Raw genomic sequence first — 21,426 nt, 5'->3', positions numbered from 1 at the left:
AAAGCTGCTGCTGCTACCTACACTTAGGATGAAGAGTAAAAAATATATATCCCCTTGTCCTTCCCTCCGCCGTCCTCCCCCTGCATTCTAGCCCAAATTCATTCGATGCATTCAACTGCTTGTTAACTTTAATGGCTTTTTGCAAGGCAACTAGTATAAGAAGTTTACTTCAATACCATGTTACTTAAAGTTTTTCTTTTATATGTTCTAGGTTCTATGTAATGCTCTCAGGCAAGTTTAATTGTCACTGTAAACCGGTTTGATTTGTATCCAATGCAAGAAGATCGGTATATAAAAAACCAAAAATAAAAATAAATAAATAATATGCGTGTGAGCATGTGTGAGTGCATGTGTATATGAGAGTATTTGGGGAGAGAGCATGTGAGGGAAAAAAAGAGTATGTGTTTGTGAGAGAGCATTTGTTTGAGAGAGCATGAGGGGGAGAGAGCATGTGAGGGGAGAGAGTACAAGTGCGTGTGTATGTGAAAGCATATGGAGGAGAGAGCATATGTGTGGGGGAGAGAGTGAGTGTGTGTATGAATATGTTTAAGTAAGGGAATATTCCTGTGATGGAGTGTGTGTATGTGAGAGAAAGGAAAAAGTCTTTGTATTGCAACCACCGCCTCCTCCCATTAATCCATGACAAGCTCAGACTGAAAATCAAAAGTTCCCAGCTATGGAGTGTGGGATATTTTTTATCCTTATTTTAATTATTGAATAGTGTTTCTGTTTGCTGTTTTGAAATATTTTATTGGTGTTTGGTAAAGCTTTGAAAATTTGCATGCGTCTTTAATTATTGGATATTCTATACATCAGCTGTTTGAAATTATTTTATTAGTATGATTTTACTATTATAATTAATGATTTAAATATTTTGATTTTGTTTCATGTGGAATGGTGAAATGTTTGTTTTTCCATTGTTGCACTGTTTAGAGCAGAGCTTTCCAAACTTTTCATGTTGGTGACACACTTTTTAGACAAACATAATTTCGGGACACAGTAATTAGTCTACAAGCAAACCGGAGGTTAAAGGTTAAATGAACGAAATGTATTTCGACAATTTATGTATGTTTCCTTAAATATATACATAATAAAATGTTTCACGACACAACATATCTTGTGAAAACCTTTCGTTTATATTAAAAATATATAATATTCCAAGATTAATGTTATTGTTATAATTTATGAGTAACAATAATAAAACAAAGTTATTGTGTTATTCAATTTACCTCTTTAATGAGATATATGAGCCTGATGGGATGAACACAGCTTTTGAATATTTGGTGTTAATAAAAAAGTCCAAAGGGTCTTCTGCATAATTTTAAAAAGCTGGCCAGTTTCACACTATATAATTATTTGATAGCCTCATTCAACTAATTCTATATGGCTATGAGAGTGAAATCTGGAATTTATAGGAAGGGACAGAATGTCAATATAAATCCTGCACCTCCAGTTCTGTAACTCTGTGCATCCACTGAAATTCCCCCAAACAATGGAGCATGCTCAGTTATGGTGCTCTGAGACTTTGGTCGGTGGTGTTAGGTGACAATGCCCATGCATATTGGCTAATTCATCCTATTTGTGGAGAACCCTGTTTACAGGTAAGTAAACGTGCTTTCCCTAAATATTACTCATAGGATATTATTTAGTTAAACCTGAATAGCATTCTAGTCTGAAAATGCTTTCCAAACACCTAGAAAAGCTGTCAATTTTTCTTTAAGATATATATTCCCAAGGGCTTTATGAACCCAGTCATGTCATGAAGCACCACCTTTTATCCATGTGGCTGCAATTTCGCATCTAGCCACCACAAGAAATTGCTTTGCCAGTTTCTCCTTTTTTAAAGAATTTTCTATAGCAGCATTCATTAATGTTTTTGGGTCTCATTTCAAACCTATATGAATCACCTGTCTTATGTACTCTTGACAGTAATTTCAAAACTACTATGACAAGACAGGCCCACCATATATGTAACATAGAACCTTTCTCCCTGCCTTGGCCTTTTAGTAGGCATTTCTAAAACACATTTTGCACCCTAGAATGTGACTCTGGCTTTTGCTGTTAGTTTTGGCTTTTGCTGTTAGTTTTTCAGTAAAATAACAATGTAAAACTCTTGTTCCAATATGTGACCTTTTCTACCAGGTTTGGATATTGAGAGCAGCTTGAAGCAGCTGGCTGAGCGCCGTACTGATATTTTCGGTGTAGAGGAAACGGCTATTGGTAAGAAGATCGGAGAGGAGGAGATCCAGAAACCTGAGGAAAAGGTATGGTCTTTGGTTTCTCCGATTTATTGTAATAATTCCTGAAAATCTAGTACAAGCTTTTAATTTCTGATCATAATTTTCACGTGAGCCAAATTCTTATTGTATCCATTAAAGAGTTGTTGACTAGCCTGGCAGTCCACTGGTTGTGATAATGCTTGTCTGTTACATCCAGGTTTATACATAACCCGCTTTTCTATTTCACTAGAGTTAAGTGGAGATGGATATCGATACTGTGCATAAAGTACATCTGGGGAATCTTATGGGAAAGAGATACCATGTCTTTTAGGAGGCTGGATGTCCTATCTCAGCACCAGGATTCAAGCATTGGAAAACGAATGCTGTACTCTCCTGACTAGACCTCTTGGTGCTGAGATGATTTGATGGCTCTTCCTGGTATAGTGGGTTAGTACACAATGAAAAAAACTTGCAACAAAGGATTGAGGGTGGAGAGCTGCAAAATGAGTGGAAGAGACTTTCAGTTAAAAGAAAATGCATTGAAAGAGTTTAGTCAAAGCAGGATTATATGAGAACAATATATCTGTTAGTCTTCTTTGGTATAACAGCAGTCAAAGGAAGTGATGAAAATGTATAAGGGGGAGGAGACATTAGAACTTAAATTATTAATGAATCTCTTCTTATACTACTACGGTATGCTTTATTTTAAAAGGAGCTGCCAAAATTTTCATTTCCTAGAATGTAGCCAGATGGACTCCGGACCAATGGGATATATGCTGTCCTGTTAGCAGTTGGAGACTGAGTCAGGGTTCAAAGCTGATGTCAACTTAGATATACCCCTGCAGTGACCTCAGCCATTCGGTATCTCTCTGTTCCCAGTATGCACCAGGATCAGTCCAGAGAAGTGGGTTGTGCATCCCTACCAGCAGATGGAGTCATAGAACAAAGCTTTGGGCACTGCCCTATATACTAGAGTGCCACTTGCAGACCCTCAGTATTTCTCTGACTCCAGCAGATGGCAGAGATGCACTCCTGCAGTTTTTTAGTTTGATTTTTTAGTTTTCAGTATAGATTTTTTTCTCCTTTCTGACAATCGCTTCCTGAGGTGTTAGGCGCCTTAAGAACATAAGAAAATGCCATACTGGGTCAGACCAAGGGTCCATCAAGCCCAGCATCCTGTTTCCAACAGTGGCCAATCCAGGCCATAAGAACCTGGCAAGTACTCAAAAACTAAGTCTATTCCAAGTTACCATTACTAATGGCAGTGGCTATTCTCTAAGTGAACTTAATAGCAGGTAATGGACTTCTCCTCCAAGAACTTATCCAATCCTTGTTTAAACACAGCTATACTAACTGCACGAACCACATTCTCTGGCAACAAATTCCAGAGTTTAATTGTGCGTTGAGTAAAAAAGAACTTTCTCCGATTAGTTTTAAATGTGCCCCATGCTAACTTCATGGAGTGTCCCCTAGTCCTTCTACTATCCGAAAGAGTAAATAACCGATTCACATCTACCCGTTCTAGACCTCTCATGATTTTAAACACCTCTATCATATCCCCCCTCAGTCGTCTCTTCTCCAAGCTGAAAAGTCCTAACCTCTTTAGTCTTTCCTCATAGGGGAGTTGTTCCATTCCCCTTATCATTTTGGTAGCCCTTCTCTGTACCTTCTCCATCGCAATTATATCTTTTTTGAGATGCGGCGACCAGAATTGTACACAGTATTCAAGGTGCGGTCTCACCATGGAGCGATACAGAGGCATTATGACATTTTCCGTTTTATTCACCATTCCTTTTCTAATAATTCCCAACATTCTGTTTGCTTTTTTGACTGCCGCAGCACACTGAACCGACGATTTCAATGTGTTATCCACTATGACACCTAGATCTCTTTCTTGGGTTGTAGCACCTAATATGGAACCCAACATCGTGTAATTATAGCATGGGTTATTTTTCCCTATATGCATCACCTTGCACTTATCCACATTAAATTTCATCTGCCATTTGGATGCCCAATTTTCCAGTCTCACAAGGTCTTCCTGCAATTTATCACAATCTGCTTGTGATTTAACTACTCTGCACAATTTTGTGTCATCTGCAAATTTGATTATCTCACTCGTCGTATTTCTTTCTAGATCATTTATAAATATATTGAAAGAAAAATTTGTAACTTATTAAAATCATCCATTGTACCTGAAGACTGGAGGATAGCAAATGTAACCCCAATATTTAAAAAGGACTCCAGGGGCGATCCGGGAAACTACAGACCGGTTAGCCTGACTTCAGTGCCAGGAAAAATAGTGGAAAGTGTTCTAAACATCAAAATCACAGAACATATAGAAAGACATGGTTTAATGGAACAAAGTCAGCATGGCTTTACCCAGGGCAAGTCTTGCCTCACAAATCTGCTTCACTTTTTTGAAGGAGTTAATAAACATGTGGATAAAGGTGAACCAGTAGATGTAGTATACTTGGATTTTCAGAAGGCGTTTGACAAAGTTCCTCATGAGAGGCTTCTAGGAAAAGTAAAAAGTCATGGGATAGGTGGGCCATCCCTCAGTGGAAGCCGGGCGTCCGGGGGATTGGTTATCCCTGTCAGGGGCTTCGCCCGCTACGGGTCCGTGTGCACAGGCCAGGGGCTCCTGGTTACGCCACATGGACACTGCTGTAGCTACTCCCATGATCCCGGCCAGAGCTTTTCTGATTAGTCAAGTTTGTAAAAAAAAAAAAAAAAAAAAAAAGGTAATAAAGATCAACAGGAAGAAGGGCTCTGGATCTGAGTGACTCTGAGATAAGGATTGGTGTGGCGGATCTGGTAGGCATTGTGGGAGGCTGTCAGCTTCGTTTCTCTTCGGTTCCCGGAGCTCTGGGTTGCCATAGAAGGGAAAGGGTGAGTGTTAATTTTATTTTCGGGTTTGTTTTGTGTCGCAGCGGTGTTTTTCCCTCGGGGGCCGGCTGGTTTAACGGTGGCCTGTTGGCGCACGCGGTTTTTAATTTTTTTGACCGCGCTTGGTTTCTGGTGTTTTTTCCGCGCCGCGGTTCTGTGTGTAGTGAGGCCTTTTTCTCCCTTACCCTTCAGCCACGTGGCGGCGCAATTGCTGGGATGCGGCTGCGCTCGAACTCGCCGGCATGCCGCATGTGTGGCTCATGCAGGCAGGAGCTGGATTCGGCGCTGCTATTCCCCGACTGTGCCGAGGAGGCGGGGGAATTTTTCCGAAGTGGAAAGCCCCGCTTCATGGGTCGTCCCAGTCCTCCCAGGCCTAGAATCGCGGGAGGAAGACATACACCCCCCCACACACCCCCGTTTTGGATCCTATAGGACAGGATTTACCGGGAGGAGCGAGCGCTGGGCCTCCAGTGGTTTCCCCAGAAGGGGACAGGGCTCCGGAGGGGTTTTCAGCAGAGTTTGTTTTACTCATGCACGAGGCCTTTTTGGCTCATAAGTGCACTGCGGCGAAGAGACCCAGGATCACGGGGGACCTCAATCATCCGCCGGAAAAATGTAATAAGGCCACTGATCCTGGGAATCGCCCAGGGGTTCAGGAACAACAGAGAAAGGTCAGCATTCAGGGGCCTCCGGGGCCACTACCAGGTGATGGATCAGCACAGCCCACTGGTATAGGTGCGGGTAAGGACCCGGATCAGGCGGACGTGGATACGGATGATTCTGATTATCCCGATACCGTGCCAACAGAGGGCGACGATCCCACTGTTGTCCGGTTATTAAAGAGAGACTAACTGCGCTCCCTTATTCCTCAGGTCCTAGAGGTCCTGGGCTTTAAGGTGTCTCAGGAGGAGTCTGACAATGAAGGGGTTAATCCCGTCGTTGATGGTATTCGGGGACCCACAACGTCTTTTCCGCTACCCAAGAAAGTCTGCAAACTGGTAACCAGAGAGTGGGAAGCTCCGGATGCCGATCTGAAGGTGGGCAGAGCAATGGCTAAGATATATCCATGGTCATCGGACATCTTGGATCTTTTGAAGATCCCTAAGGTGGACACTGCGGTCTCGGCGGTCACTAAGAAGACTACTATTCCGGTCACTGGGGCAGCTTAAGGACATGCAGGACCGTAGGCTGGAGATCCAGTTGAAACAGGCGTTCGAGGTGGCGGCGCTGAGTCTTCGAGCAGCAATGTGTGCCAGTTTAATGTAGAGAGCATGCCTGTGTTGGATCCAGGAAACCTGTGCCGGAACTGGCAGTGGCAGAGCATTGCAGTCCGCGCGCTTGGAAGCGGGTATCGCCTACGTGGCGGATGCCCTGTATGATCTGGTGAGGACCTCAGCCAGAGGGATGGTCACCATGGTGTCAGCAAGACGTCTCCTCTAGCTGAGGAATTGGGTGGCGGATTTGTCATCTAAATCCCAGTTATGCAACCTTCCCTTTAAGGGCAAGCTTCTGTTTGGAGAAGAACTGGATCAATTGGTAAAGTTGCTGGTGGAATCCAAGGCCTGGTGTGAGGAGTGTGGGGTGCCCCCATGAATGGCCAAGATCACCAAGATCCTGGAATTTTTACAGGATGGCCTGGACAAAGGATTGTCCCTCAATTCCCTGAAGGTCCAGGTGGCAGCCCTCTCCTGCTTCAGGGCTGAGGTGAACAGAACCTGTCTGTCAGTGCATCCGGACTTAACCAGTTTCTTAAAAGGGGTTAAGCATCTCCGACCATCCTTATAGTGGCCGGTCCCCTATGGAACCTCAATCTAGTATTGGACTTCCTGGCAGGGCCTTCCTTCAGACCACTACGCAGTCTGTCCCTACGCCTATTAACACTAAATACTGTATTCCTGGTAGCAATATGCTCAGCTCATCGCATCTAGGAGCTATAGGTGCTGTCCTGTTGGGAACCGTTCCTTCAGTTTATTCCAGGAACAGTACAGCTTCACACCATCCCCTCCTTCTTATGGAAGGTAGTCTCAGAATTCCACCTGAACCAATCCATCTCTTTACTGTCCCCGGATAGACACAAGGACATGGAAGACTACCGACTTCTTCGCCATCTAAACGTCGGTAGGCATTTGGTGCAGTATCTGGAACATTCAGAACCAGTGCGCAAGACGGATCACTTGTTTGTTCTTCATGAGGGAAAGAAACAGGGTGAAGCAGCTTCACAAGCTACCATAGCTCGCTGGATCAAGGAAGTAATCCAGGCAGCTTACATAGAGGCAGGGAAGCCCTTACCTCTCCAGGTCAAAGCTCATTCTACCAGGACCCAGGCAGTATCTTGGGCGGAAGCTAAACTGCTTTTTCCTACTGACATTTGTCGAGCAGCAACATGGTCCTCCTTATACACCTTTTCCAGGTTATACCGCCTGGATGTCCAGGACCGAGAGGACCTAGCCTTTCCGAGGGCTGTGCTAACTGGACCAGGGGCAGCCTCCCGCCCCATTCGGGAGTAGCTTTTGTACATCCCATTGGTCCTGAGTCCATCTGGCTACATGCTAGGAAATGAAGAAATTACTTACCTGATCATTTTGTTTTCCTTAGTGTAGACAGATGGACTCAGCATCCCACCCATGGCTACCCAGGTGAGGCACCAAGGAATCGACCATGAGGTGAACCTCGATTCCACATGAATTCAGGTAAGCCGTTGCCCTATCCCTAGTTCAGGGCACCTGTAGTATTGTCAGATTTCGGCACTTATCTTCGTTGAGTACAGTTACGGTCTCCAGTTTTTTAACCAAGTTTTTAATCAAGTTGTATCCAAATTCTAATCAAGTCCTTCATTAATATGTCCGCAATGGCTTTTCAAAGAGGATACTGAATAGCTGAGGTCACTGCAGGGGTATATCTGGGGTGACGCCAGCTTTGAAACCTGACTCCGTCTCCATCTGCTAACAGGAGAGCACATAACTCATTGGTCCTGAGTCCATCTGTCTACACTAAGGAAAACAAAATTATCAGGTAAGTAATTTCTCCAATACTGAAAATGAGGTCCCACCATGGAGCGCTTCACAGGCAATGTGATATTCTCTATTTTATTCTCCATTCCTTTCCCAATAATCCCTAGCATTCTGTTTGCTTGCTTGGCTGCTCCTGCACACTGAGCAGATGATACCTCAATCCTTTCCCTGAGTGGTGAATCTTAAAGTGGAACCTTGCATTGTGTAGCCATAATTTGGGTTTCTCTTCCCTTAGAAGTGAATTTTCAAAAGGATGTACACGTTTAAATGTAACTATTATTGTAGCAATTTTCAGAAGCCATTTACTTGTGTAAAGTGCACCTAAGCGAGTAAATCCTATGGACAATTCAATGACATATATTGTATTAATTTTCAAAAGCCCACTTACTTGAGTAAAGTGTATTTATTTGTGTAACACCAGTTCCCCTGTACGTATCCAGATCAGTCCAGACCATGGGTTATGCCTCCTTTTTCCAGCAGGTGGAGACAGAGAAAAACTTGAAAAGCACCCTCTCTTTACCTGGTGTGCCTCCTGCATCCCTTCAGTATTTCTCTGTCTCCAGCAGTGCAAACCCTGCAGTCTTGTCCTGTTTTTGGGGTTTAGGCTATCCCTTGAAATAACTAAGAGTGAACTAGCTATAAAGTTTTGAATCAAGCAAGTTTAAAAAAAAATTAGTTCTTCTGCAGAAGGGAGAACATAAGAACATGCCATACTGGGTCAGACCAAGGGTCCATCAAGCCCAGTATCCTGTTTCCAACAGTGGCCAATCCAGGCCATAAGAACTTGGCAAGTACCCAAAAACTAAGTCTATTCCATGTTACTGTTGCTAGTAATAGCAGTGTTTCCCAATCCTCCCAGGGGGCTGTTAGATCCTTCGGGGTCATCCCCTCTGGTGGCAGGTTATTGGAGCTGGGGTTGGTAACACCGTGGGGCTTCCAGCCAGGTAAGGAGCTGGGGGAAGAGATTTCCGGTGGTCCGGTCCCTCTCTTACCCCGTGGCGATCCTCAGCGTTTGGAGGAAAAAAGTGACATTTTTGAAAATTTTTCTTTTTTGGTCGGCTGCAATCCAGGACCCCTCCCCATCCAAATCGCTGTGTTTTTGACTAATTTCGCTGCGTTTTGGGTGGTTTTTCCCCCTCCACAATGCCAAGGCCATTTTTGTGTGTGGCATGTGGAGAATCATCCTGGAGGGGAAGGCAGCTCTTTTTCTGGGTCTGCAGCATTAGCTAAGCCCCAAGGGGCTCAAAAACGATCTGCTCCCTGGGAGCCTCAGGCTGACCCGTTTCCCCTCAGTGCAGGGACGGCAGCCATCTTAAACACCTTTGCTGAAGCTCAGGCAAGGGCTATGGGGGCGGAGGAGCTTCCCCCAGTGCTGTCACCAGTCCCTGCCAGTCTTGATGATACTTTTGATCAGGGCCAGGATTTTTTCCAGGAGGATCCTGATATCTCAGGGGGAGATGATTTTGATTCTAATTCTTTTTCTTTAGATTTTGTCCTCCTTATGCATAAAGCCTTTTTGGCTTCCAGGTCTCCGCAAGGTGGTGCTTTGCCGGTGAGACCTGTGCAGGGACCGTCCCCCAAGGTAGCCAAGCGAACGGTTGTGCCCGCGTCTCTACGGGTCGCGAAGTTAAAAGGCGCTTTGGCTTCAGGAGGTACAGCCACTATGGAGGTTCTGGGCAGTGCGGCTGCAGATGCAGGAGTCTCTCCTTTCCCCCCCGCTGGTGGGGGATTGGAAGAAGAACGGGAAACAGACCCCCCCCCCCCCCCTTGGATGGAGATGATCCTAAGGTGGTCCGTCTATTCCAGAGAAAAGAATTAGAACCCCTCATTCCTGCAGTGCTTTCGGAGCTCGGAGTGGAGCTCCCCCAGCATGCTCCGCCGCAGGACTCTGTGAACCCAGTCCTGGCGGGATTGCGAACGCCGACCCGGGCTTTTCCTTTCCATCCCATGCTTCAGCAGCTGATTACTAGGGAGTGGGATGCTCCGTATGCTGGTTTGCGGGTTGGTCGGGCCATGGATAAGATTTATCCGTTATCAGATGAATCTCTGGAGCTCCTGCGGTCCCTTAAGGTAGACACTTCAGTTTCGGCTGTTGTCAAGTAGACCACTATTCCAGTCGCAGGTTTGGCAGCTCTCAAGGATCTTCAGGACCGCAAGCTGGAAGTCCTGCTTAAGCGCATCTTTGAAGTGTTGGCCCTGGGTATCCGGGCGGCGGTATGTAGCAGTTACATGCTGTGTGCAAGCCTGCGCTGGGTCCAGCAATTGCTGACGTCTAGAGATCTTCTTCCGGCAGAGTCAGAGCAGGTGGAATGATTGGAGGCTGCAGTGGCATATGGAGCGGATACAACGTATGACCTGCTCCGCACTTCCTCTCGCACCCTGTCTTCGGCAATTAAATTGATTAAAGATTCATGGACGGATGGAGGTTTTTTGACCAATGATTACACAAGAAACATTGATATTTATAGTTCGATTGAACAAGATATGTCATAAGTCTGAGGTCTTTTCCTCCATTTATCTAATATTTGGATGAGTCCAAGATATTGTCCAAGTAATTTGTTATATTTGAATGAAAGGTTTTTCATATTTTTAAACACAGTCCATGCTTGATGTAAACTCTTAAACTTTGTAGCTGCTCCTTTCCGTTTTTTTTTAAACATTTTCCTCATTTGATCATATTCACTTTTTTGAAAGTTAAATACTGTCACAGTAGATTTCTTTAGTGCGCTCCCTCCAGTTAAATCTAATTTGATAATGTTGTAATTTCTATTACCAAGTGGCTCCAACCCTGTTACGTGTTGCACCAACTCCTGTGTTCCACTAAGGACTCGATCTAAAATAGTTTGTTGCTTGGTTGTTTTACTGGCTGCTCCATGAAGCAGTCATTTGTTTCATCTAGGACATTCAACCTGGTGTCCTTGTCAGAGAGCTGTTTTTTTTCTTTCCCATTAATTTGTCTGATTTCAACTCCTTTTTTTTTCTCTCTTCATTTTTTCTTTGCAGGTGACTTGGGACGGTCATTCTGGTAGTATGGCCCGCACTCAGCAAGCTGCCCAGGCCAACATTACTTTGCAGGAACAGATTGAAGCCATCCATAAAGCCAAGGGGTTAGTACCAGAGGATGACAGCAAGGAAAAGATTGGGCCCAGTAAACCCAATGAAATTCCACAGCCCCCACCACCCTCCTCTGCACCAAATCCACCCAGCACAGCTCCTCCAATTACGTCTGTACCCAGACCTCCCTCGGTAATGCATTCTTCATTATATACCAGCTACTGTGAGTTATTTATTTTCAGTGGTGGACTCTAGTCCATAGGTGGCAAGATCATAGGGGAGTATCTCTATACAGAAGGAATGAAGAGTGGGTAAATTATTTTCAAGTTCTTGAAAGGGAAATGAGTAAATCCATAGTTGGTGGATGAGGATCCACTAGTGACTCGGAGGTTTAGCTTTTTTTTTTTTAATAGTATTTGTTTCACTCGCATAATTTGTACCAAAGGTGACCATTTCCAAGTTTATTTATCAAAGGAACATATATTTACAGAAATAGACATCCTGATTCAAAGAATACATATAAAACAGTAACCAGTTTAAGAGTGTGCAGTATGGTTTTTAATTTTTTTGTTTTGTTCTGTTTTTAAGGTCAGTATTCAGATAGCTGGCAAGTGGCAGTGGAGAGAGTTGTATGCACACATTTTTCTGAATATTCAGTGAGTCGTACGCACACAAATCTGCTACTGAATATGCTGTGATAGTTATGACTGTGATTTTTCTGACCGAACTTGTAACTTTGGCCAGATTGTGTTCACCAGCTAAAGTTTAGCTTTGGCTCCAGAATGCCTCCATTGATGCCCCTTTCTGTATGGATATCATTTTTGGTACCCAAAAAGTTCTGTGGTTGGCAGGGGGAAATACTGAAAATTCTATTTTTGTGCACATAACTCAGAACGTTACCACACACAGGTTTTCAGTATTAACCCCTCTTTCTCCCCCTCCTCCCACCACAGGTTGTTTGGACTTGGGGATACTGTGTAGGCAGGGAGTCCCAGTCATTGCACAATAGTGATACTAGTGGCCAAATGTGAGGCCCACAGTTATGGGTTCTGGAAGCAGTCCTGGTATGGCACTTCTGGCTGAGGATTGTCGATACAAGAATTGGGAGGGGGATATAAAATAAGGGAAAAATTCCTTAGGTAGTTGCAAATGAAGGCTTTATAGCAACTAGGTTAGTAGAGCTGGTTCCAATTAAGCTGAAAACCCTAAGGAGCAGGTGGAAACTGCCAGACAAAGGTGAAATTACTACTTACCTGATAATTTTCTTTCCTCTAGGATAGTTAGACCAGACCAGTGGGTTATGCACACAGAAATCAACTGGCTCGCTGATGTCTCTCCTCATATAGCTCTGCAATGACATCATCCTACCAGTATTCCTGTAACAAGCTATATGTAGGCAAGCTCAATATTCAACAAATTAGACCCCCTTTTTTTAAAGCTATTGAATTTACAAAGGAGTCAGGAAAAGAATGAAGGAAAATAAAGAGGAATCATTATGAAATGCCAAACAAAAAAACTCATAACTTCAGATCAACGAGCTATCAAGGCCTAGTACCCTACTTACCTATCATTATTTATTTAAAATTTATAGCCCACACCCTCCAAATAGTTTGGAACAGGTTACAATTTCACATGTACAATAATCAAGTTTTTCCTAGATAGCCTAAAGGTAAAACACAAGAAATTCAGCATAGGAAGAGTTCTGACCTGATCTAACTGTTCTAGAGGAAAGGAAATTATCAGGTAAGTAGTAATTTCAACTTCTTCTTCATCCAGTTAGACCAGGCCAGACCAGTGGGATGTACCAAAGGTCCCTCATAGAGCAGGATGCTGCCCTAGCGCCACAGAGCAATGCTGAGGCAAATGGATGCCGCCTCCTGAGCTCAAACATCTAGATGGTAAAGCTTAACACAGGTATGCAAGGACCATGTCACCGCTCTACAAATCTCCAAGGGAGAAACTAGCCATAACGCTACCAAAGAAACAGCTTGTGCCCTATAATGAGCTTGTATCTGTTTGAACAGAAGAACATTTCCTGGCATGTAGCCAGATGGACTCAGAACGAATGGGTATAGTATGCTCGTGCTAGCAGTTGGAGATGGATCTGACGTCAGCACGGGTATATATACCCCCACAGGAAGCGTAGCAACTCAGTAATTTCCGTCTCCAAAGCAGTTTGGAGAGCCTGCACGCTCGCTGAGCGTGTTTCCAATCTACTTTCTACTTTCTTCTTAGTAAATTTCTGCTCCAACATCGAGCCCCGCACTCCTGCGGTGATACCCTTGGGGTCCCTCCCCCAGTAGAGTTTCCCGGGGTGATTTCCGTGATCCCCCGGAGGTTTAAGACCTCGGTCCAGTGGCCGAATCGCGGCAGGGACATAGCCCCCGGGCGTGGCGAGCGAGGCGCCTCGGTCCTGGCGTGGACAAGGCAGCGGGTGCATATCCTCAAACGCGGCGGTGAAGGTACTTGCCCTCTGCCCCCGCAGCCGGAGACCGCCCGGGTTCCAGCCGGGAAGTGCCGAGGATCAGGTAAGGCGTACATCTCTTACTTTTGGTCTCCGAGGATCGGCGGCGTGGCACGCCGTGGAGGGCGCCATTTTGTGGGCCTTGTTCAGGTATTGAGCGCCCGTGATAGGCGCATGTCTATGACTAAGCGCATATTATATACATCATTGTGCGTATATTGCTGACCGCTTATTGCTGAGAGCATATTGCATACCATTGAGCGTGTATTGCTAACCGCTTATTGCTGAGAGCATATGGAATACCATTGAGCGTGTATTGCTAACCGCTTATTTCCTGGCGTGTAGCCAGATGGACTCAGAACCAATGGGATAGTATCCGCGTGCTAGCAGTTGGAGACGGATCTGACGTCAGCACGGGGTATATAGCCCCACAGGAAGCGAAGCGATTCAGTAATTTCCGTCTCCAAAGCAGATTGGAGTGCCTGCATGCTGGTTCAGCGTGCTTTCCAGGGACTCTACTATACGCTTTTCCTCCGTGGCCTCTGCTGGGCGCCATCATCCACCAGATTCAGACGCACCGGGGCCTAGTTCTTCTAGTGACACCGGACTGGCCAAGAAGACCCTGGTACGCGGACATGAGACTACTGGCAGGGGAGCCTCTTCCTCTGCCTCCTCTCCGGGACCTTCTACGTCAAGGTCCCATCCTCCACGAGGATCCAGCTCAATTCTCTCTTACGGTCTGGCCCTTGAGAGGGCTAGACTGAAGAAGAGAGGTTACTCGGGGCCCGTGATTGATACACTCCTCCGAGCTCGCAAGTTTTCCACATCCCTCACCTACGTACGGATCTGGAGAGTATTTGAAGCATGGTGCGACACTCATGGCACCAATCCACATGCCACCACCATACCTATCGTGTTGGATTTCCTGCAGGATGGGCTTCAGAAGGGTCTCTCCCTCAGCTCCATCAAAGTTCAGGTTGTGGCACTGTCTTGCTATGGTCCCAGGAGGGATGGCAAGACCATCGCCAAGCATCCTGATGTTTCTCGTTTCCTGCAAGGGGTCAAGCATATTCGTCCGCCACTAAAGTGGCCTGTGCCCTTATGGAACCTTAATCTTGTTTTGGATTTCCTCGCGGGATCCACCTTCCGACCCCTTCGGGGCTTATCTCTCCGGTCTCTCTGCCTGCCAGAGTACGGACCCAGTTACGGTGGTGGTTGCAGTCCAACCACATGAGCAGGGGGTCGAAGATGTCCTCCCCCACGTGGACTCTGCTCACCACAGATGCCAGCCTGAGCGGCTGGGGTGCACACTGCGAAGGACTTACCGCACAAGGGCGGTGGAACAGAGAAGAGTCAGCGTGGAACATCAACCGTCTAGAGGCTCGGGCAGTCCGATTGGCATGCCTTTGATTTGCTCACAGACTGAAGAACAGAGCAGTCAGAGTGATGTCCGACAACACCACCACGGTGGCATACATCAACCGTCAGGGCGGAACCAGAAGCCGACAAGTATCTCTGGAGATCGCCCCACTGATTGCTTGGGCAGAGGCGAATCTTCAGGACATCTCCGCCGTCCACATTGCCGGGAAGGACAACACCACGGCAGACTTCCTCAGCAGAGAAAGTCTAAATCCGGGAGAGTGGCAGCTGTCACCCACAGCCTTCCAGATGATTGTGGATCACTGGGGGATTCCGGACATGGATTTACTGGCGGACAAGTCCAATGCTCAAGTACCCAGATACTTCAGCCGCAAGCGCAACCCGTTCTCACACGGAATCGATGCCCGATGCCCTGGTTCAGCCAAGGCCTCCAGGGAATCTGCTATACGCCTTTCCTCCGTGGCCTCTGCTGGGCGCCATCATCCCCAAGAGTCAGAAACACCGGGGCCTAGTTCTTCTAGTAGCACCAGACTGGCCAAGAAGACCCTGGTACGCGGACATGAGAAGACTACTGGCAGGGGATCCTCTTCCCCTGCCTCCTCTCCGGGACCTTCAACGTCAAGGTCCCATCCTCCACGAGGATCCAGCTCAATTCTCTCTTACGGTCTGGCCATTGAGAGGGCTAGACTGAAGAAAAGAGGTTACTCGGAGCCCGTGATAGATACACTCCTCCGAGCTCGCAAGTTTTCCACATCCCTCACCTACGTAAGGATCTGGAGAGTATTTGAAGCATGGTGTGACACTCAGGGCACCAATCCACATGCGACTACAATCCCTATTGTGTTGGATTTCCTGCAAGATGGACTTCAGAAGGGTCTCTCCCTCAGCTCTATCAAGGTTCAGGTGGCTGCGCTGTCTTGCTATGGTCCCAGGAGGGATGGCAAGACCATTGCCAAGCACCCAGATGTTTCTCGCTTCCTGAAAGGAGTCAAGCATATTGGTCCGCCACTGAAGTGGCCTGTGCCCTTATGGAACCTCAACCTTGTTTTGGATTTCCTCGTGGGATCCACCTTCAGACCCCTTCGGGGCCTGTCTCTCCGTTCTCTCACTTTGAAGATGGTGTTTTTGCTGGCTGTATGTTCAGCACGCCGCATCTCAGAGCTACAAGCACTGTCCTGCCGTGATCCCTTTCTCAGAATCACTCCTGAGGCTATCCATCTTCGGACGGTTCCCTCCTTTCTACCTAAAGTGGTTTCACAGTTTCATCTTAACCAAACCATATCCTTGCCTACCACGGTGGGTTTGAAGAAATCTGAAGAAGGGCGTTTATTACACCATCTCGACGTTGGCAGATTGCTGCCCAGATATCTGGAAGTGACACAAGAAGTACGAAAGACGGACCATCTGTTCGTCCTGCACAGCGGAAAGAAACAAGGTGAAGTGGCCTCGCGGCCCACCATCGCCCGCTGGATTAAAGAAGTTATCAGAGCAGCTTACGTAGAGGCGGGGAAATCTCCGCCTCTACAGGTCAAGGCTCATTCTACCAGAGCACAAGCGGCATCCTGGGCAGAATCCAGGATGCTGTCGCCTGCAGAAATATGTAAAGCGGCGACGTGGTCCTCCCTCCATACCTTCTCCAGGTTCTACCGTCTGGATGTCCAGGCCAGGGAGGACACAGCATTTGCGAGGGCGGTACTACATGGTCCTCAGGCAGCCTCCCGCCCAGGCTGGGAGTAAAGCTTTTGTACATCCCATTCGTTCTGAGTCCATCTGGCTACACGCCAGGAAATGTTGAGATTACTTACCTGATAATCTCCTTTTCCTTAGTGTAGACAGATGGACTCAGCATCCCGCCCAGCTGCCTGTGTACATGGGTTTCACCGATTCAAGGTAAGCCATGTCATCTGTTTCCATAAGAGCGTACACTCTACCAGGTGTCAACGCCTTCCGGTTGTGAATGCTGGCGGTTTCCAGCTACTATCAATCGGTCAGGGGAATCCTGTTTCACTATTTCACTGAGCACCAGTACACACATCCATAACAGCTTTTGCAAGGAAGATTACTGAGTTGCTACGCTTCCTGTGGGAGTACATATACCCGTGCTGACGTCAGATCCGTCTCCAACTGCTAGCACGAGCATACTATACCCATTCGTTCTGAGTCCATCTGTCTACACTAAGGAAAAGGAGATTATCAGGTAAGTAATCTCAACATTCGAATCTACATAAGCCACTGTAATGACCTTTCTCCTAGGACAAAACAGGATGTAGTCCTCACACATGGATAACAACATTAGATGGAGCCCGGCACAGAACTTTGATCTCAAAGATTCTAGAGCTTTGAGCATGTGCAACTGTACATTTAACCTGTACATATGTTTCGACTACGATAACTATGTTAACAAGCACATGAATTTCTGAACACACTGTTAAACATCGAAACTTTGTAAACCGTTGTGATGTTGAAACCGAATGACGTATATAGAACGCGATAAATAAATAAATAAACTGTAGTCATCACCCTGCCCCTTAGGCAGAGTGCCTCAGTCTTTTCCACGGAGCTGTGGTCTCGTGGTTGTGGAGCTCATTCTCTGTTTTATTAGAAAATGTTTTTCAAGGTATTTGGCTTTGTTCTCTTCTTACAGTTTTGTAAGTGATTTTTTTCTAGAGCTGCAGCTTTTCTTTCTTGTAGCTAATTCTTTTTCTAATTGTCTGCCAGCCAAATGGTGGGTTCTCCCGTGTGCAGCCTGACCGTGTCTGTTGTTTAAAAAAAACAAAAAACCTGCTGCTGCAGGTTTTGTATTTCTGTCCTCTTTGCTCTGTCTGTTTTTATTTTTTTCCACAGTGCTGATGGGACTGGGCTATGCAGTCCATCGGTGATCCATGTAGGTGGCTGAGCCTGGGGACTCGCCTGAGTTCTACCCGGGCTGGAGTTCCGTGGTGGTTCAGTGATCGCTCAGCATCTGTGGATTCAGATGGTGGAAGGATCGAGGACCATGCCGTTCCTGTGGGGAGGAGAGCTCATCCTCCCCACATTTCGAGGAACTAATCTCCACAGGTGGGAGCCCTGGATGACGTTGCCTCCCCTCCTCCTTGCCAGCCTTCGCAGTGCAATTTCCCTAGGAGGGTGAGCAGAGCCTGGGCTAGCAGCTTGCTGCCGCACTTCCGTGCCATGCCCATGAACAGTTGCCCATGCACAGCTGTGACCAGTGCTCTGTTTGTCCAACACATCAACGTCGGAACCATGTCAGGGATGGGGCCCATCTTCAGGACCCATGGTCCCCTTGACACTGTCGAGGTTCAGGATCACCCTCGTTGTGTCGAGTTGCATGACCACCCACGATGCCACAGTGGCTTTTGGTGCTGTCTGCATCAGTGGGGTGCCTTGCTGCACCGGTATCCTCAATGCCTCGGGACCCTCGGTGCCGTGATGTGATGCCCCATGATGCCATGTTGCCTTTGCATTTGATACCTCTGTGCACTCATTGTCATTGTGCCGTTGATGCACTCAATGGCACAGTGCCCTTGGTGCCTTTGATGCACTCGATGTCACGGTGTTTTTGATGCACTCGATGTTAACAGTGCCTTTGGGGCACTCGACCCCTAGGCACAGAGCATTTGCCACAGTTGGTGCCCTCAGTGCACTTGATGCCTCGGTGCCCTCGCAGCTCTAATTGCCTTGGTACCCTTGCTGCACTCAGTGCTGTGGTGACAACAGTACCATCAATGCCACTTTGCTCTCTGTGCCCACAGGGCCACTGATGCCATCAACGTCCTTGATTCATCAAGGTGTGTGCATGCCATCCTAGGGGCTGGCGAGGTCGAATTAGTGGCAAGCCCTTGATGCTGTCAACTCCACTAGGTCTTCGAGGTGCGCAACCTTGGTGCCAGCATGATCTCAATGCCATCGTGATGCGGTGCTGCCCCAATACTACTGATGCCCTCAAGGCCGTCAAGGTGTGGGACCACTGTTGTGCCTCATTACCACCTCGACTGGGTTCCAGGGCAACCCTTTCAGGTTCCCTCTCGACACCCATCTATGCACCCCTTCAAGGGGTATCCCTCATTTTCCATTCCCGGGCAAGTGTTGGCACTGCTCTGATGGGCACCAGCTCCAAGAATAGTCGAGAATACCACTCTCCCTTGGGCGCTCTTAAGACGCAGCAGGTCAATCCATGAGGGAGCCTGTCCAGGTTTCCCCCTGTTCGGGAGTCACTTTGGAATCTGCTGGACTTGGTGAGTGTCTTCCATAAGGATCGCTATCATCAGTCATTCTTGCCGGCAGAATCCTCTTCTGTGAAGTGTTTCAGTCTATCAGCTGAGCAATTGTGCCTTTCACCCTTTTGTCATGTCCGTGGCTGAGGGAGTTGGGGGCCGAGTACCCCGCAACAGAGGCACACATGCAAATTTTCTCTCATGCATATTCATTGTGGATATCCTGAAAATCCGACTGGCTGGTGCACCCCCAGGACAGGGTTGGGGACCACTGCCTTATTCAACCTGCTTTGTACTTCCTCCAGAACAATGGTATCTGCGGTGTCCGCAAGGAGACTCCTGGTTGCATGATTGGTCGGCTGATGTTTCCTCTGAGGCTCAGCTTGGAGCTCTCCCCTTCAAAGGCAAGCTTCTGTTTGTGGAAGATTTGGAGCAGCTGATAAAATCATTGGGCGACAATAAGGTTCATAAGCTGCCTGAGGATAAACCTAAGGGATCTAGAGGTTTTCTCCTGACCCACTCTCGCTTTCGGGGGCAATGACGCTTCCGCCAGAGCAGGACGCCTGTTCTAGGCCAGTGACAAACCTCAGGGAGGTCACAGTTCTGGTCTCAGTCTTTTCGAGGGCGTCTAGCGAGCTGAGATGGGACCGGACAAGGTTCCATCAGAGCCAAATCCTCGCAATGAGATTCGGCTGACCCCTCTATCCTTGTCATCGGTGGACGGCTGTCCCTCTTCTACGAGGAATGGGTCAAGATCACCTCGGATCAGTGGGTTCTAAGCATCATAGAACACGGCTATGCTTTAGAATTTGCTCGCCCTCTTTATGATATCGCCCTGCAATTCAACAATGAAGGAGCAAATTGTCCAGCAGACTCTCTGCAGGTTAGAGTCCCTAGGGATAATCGTTCCTGAGAAAGAGTGGGGCGTTATTCCAACTATTTTGTGGTGCTGAAGAAGGAAGGCTCCAACCGCCTAATTCTGTACCTGAAGAAGGTGAATAAGGCTCTCAAGGTGCCACATTTTCGGATGGAGACCCTAAGCTCGGTCATCGCGGCAGTGCGCAGCAGGGAGTTCCTGGCCTCCTTGGATCTGACAGAAGCATATCTGTATCCGCAAGGATCATCAGAGATTTCATGGTCCTTGGAAAGCTCTTCCAGTTTTGTGCCCTCCTGTTCGGTCTGGCTACGACGCCTTATACCTTCATCAAGGTGATGGTGGTGGTGGCAGCAGCCCTCTGGAGGGAGAGTGTGTTGGTTCACCCATATCTGGATGACTGGCATAACCGAGCATAGTTGGAGGAACTCTGCAAGCAGGCGGTGGAAAAGGTCCTGCACTGGCTGAGGTGTCTCGGTTGGGTCGTCAGTTGGGCCAAGAGTAGTCGTCTTTCTTCACAGGCCAGGACTTCTTAGGGGCACAATTCAATACCCACATGGGCAAGGTCTTCCTTATGGAGGATCACATCGACAAGTCTAGGATTATTTGCAGGCCCATGGCGTCCACTCTAGAATTGGTTCCGTGGGCCTTTGCTTATATGAGACCCTTACACTCAGCGTTGTTTTCCCATTGGGATCTGAAGTCTGAGGAGTTTCAAATTCCCTTACCACTCACAGAGTTCGCCAGATCCAGTCTCCAAAAGCACTTGGGGTGCAGGGTGGACCTTGAAGTGCCTCAGTGGGTGATAAAAGTGATCTGCCTGGTCGAAAAATATAGGGCCTTGACGCAGTAAATTTGGAAGATGACTCAGTCGTAGATGTCCTTCCACCGCAGGGTTGACTAGATCGGCGAACCGGGGCCTCGATAATTACCCACCTCAGGTGAACCTCTATCCTACTTAGGAGCTTGCTGATCAGAGGCCATGGAGGGAACATGTAAAGCAGCACCTCGTGCAGGTAGGGAGTACTAGGGCATCGACCCCTTCCACTCCATGTTCTCATCTGCGACTGAAGAAACGGGGTGGCTTGGCATTTGTCCAAATTGCCATCAAATCGAGATGAGGAACAACCCCATCTGCGGGAGATGAGGGACATCGCCTCCAACAACAGCTCCCACTCCCTGGGGTCCAGTCTCTGGCAGCTGAGAAAATCCACTTATATGTTGTCCAGTCCCCACTATTTGGGACGCTGCCAGTAAGGTTAGATGTTGCTCCACCTAGTCCATCAGCTGTTCTACTTCAAGAGCTACTGGGCAAGTTTCCTCC

General features: G+C 47.3%; 1 protein-coding gene across 1 annotated transcript in view; it reads left to right on the top strand.

Annotated features, from left to right (window-relative positions):
- Nucleotides 1-21,426, top strand: part of SF3A1 (splicing factor 3a subunit 1) — a 195,297-nt gene that overhangs the window by 122,122 nt on the left and 51,749 nt on the right. Inside the window, 2 exon segments of the mRNA XM_029572040.1 lie at nucleotides 2,143-2,264; nucleotides 11,120-11,362. Coding sequence (XP_029427900.1) covers nucleotides 2,143-2,264; nucleotides 11,120-11,362 — 365 coding nt within the window.

Source organism: Rhinatrema bivittatum, chromosome 11, assembly GCF_901001135.1.
Source record: "Rhinatrema bivittatum chromosome 11, aRhiBiv1.1, whole genome shotgun sequence".
Lineage (NCBI taxonomy): Eukaryota > Metazoa > Chordata > Amphibia > Gymnophiona > Rhinatrematidae > Rhinatrema > Rhinatrema bivittatum.
The sequence above is the reverse complement of the archived record's forward strand: the minus strand, read 5'-3'. Positions and strand labels throughout refer to the sequence as shown.